Below are 1,258 nucleotides of genomic sequence, written 5' to 3' on the forward strand. Positions count from 1 at the left end.
GGCCATGGCGGTGACGCCTGTGACGTCATCGGGGCTGTTGATGATGTCATCACTCGTGCCAACCCTGGCGGTGATGTCATTGGCCGTGTCGATGATGTCATTGATGACGTCGGCGGCCACACTGGTGCTGTTGATGACGTCATCGGTGTCATTGATGATGTCATTGGCCATGATGACGTCATCGGCCGTGCTGGTCTCGGTGATGACGTCACTGGCCACGCTGATGTCATTGGTGATGTCATTGGCTCTGCTGGTGATGTCACTGGTGATGTCATTGAGCACATCAGTGGTGGTGATGACGTAATTGGCCAAGTCGATGACGTCATTGGTGATGTCATCGGCCGTGCTGGTCTTGGTGATGACGTCACTGGTACCATTGGTGATGATGTCATTGATGACGTCATCGGCGGTGCTGGTCTCGCTGGTGACGTCACTGACATCATTGATGATGTCATTGGCCATGTTGGTGATGTCGCTGATGATGTCATTGACCACACTGGTGGTGTTGATGACGTCACTGGCCACATTGATGATGTCATTGATGACGTCATCAGCTGTGGCGGGCTTGCCGATGACATCACTGATGCCATTGATGACGTCATTATCCAATGTTGATGACGTCACTGGTCATGTTGGTGCCATTGATGACATCATTGGCCGTGTCGGTGACATCATCAATGACGTCACTGACCACATTGGTGCTGCTGATGATGTCACTGACCCCGCCAACGCTATTGATGACGTCATTGGCCACGCTGATGATGTCACTGGTGATGTCATGGGCCGTGTTGGTTCCATTGATGATGTCATTGGACGTGTTGGTGACGTCATCGATGACATCACTGTCCACACCGGTGCCATCGACGACGTCATCGGCCGTGCCGGTCTTGGCGATGATGTCACAGCTGCCTCTGATGACGTCATCGACCGTGTCGGTGATGTCACTGATGACGTCATGGACCACATTGGTGGTGTGGATGACGTCACTGGCCATGTTGGTGATGTCATTGATGACATCATCAGCCATGCTGGTCGTGATGATGACGTCATCGATGCCATTGGTGATGTCATTGGCCACGTTGATGATGTCACTGGTGATGTCATTGGCCGTGCTGGTCACTGACACCATTGATGACGTCATTAGCCATGCTGATGATGTCACTGGTGATGTCATTGGCCATGTTGGTGCCATTGGTGACGTCATTGTCCGTGATGGTGATGTCACTGATGACGTCACCGACCACCCTGGCCACTCGAC

The 1,258-nt window shown here is 52.6% G+C and overlaps 1 protein-coding gene across 1 annotated transcript; it reads right to left on the reverse strand.

Moving 5' to 3' along the window:
• Window positions 1–15: 15 nt before the first annotated feature.
• Window positions 16–1,141, reverse strand: LOC104537976 (coiled-coil domain-containing protein 1-like; the record flags this gene model as incomplete). Its single annotated transcript, XM_010181009.1, has 2 exons — window positions 625–1,141; window positions 16–554 (listed from the first exon to the last, which is right to left on the reverse strand). Coding segments are annotated over exons 1-2 (1,056 nt in total), but the record flags the coding sequence as incomplete, so codon positions are not given.
• Window positions 1,142–1,258: the final 117 nt, after the last annotated feature.

Source organism: Mesitornis unicolor, unplaced genomic scaffold (assembly GCF_000695765.1).
Source record: "Mesitornis unicolor isolate BGI_N332 unplaced genomic scaffold, ASM69576v1 scaffold24893, whole genome shotgun sequence".
In the NCBI taxonomy this organism is placed as follows: domain Eukaryota; kingdom Metazoa; phylum Chordata; class Aves; order Mesitornithiformes; family Mesitornithidae; genus Mesitornis; species Mesitornis unicolor.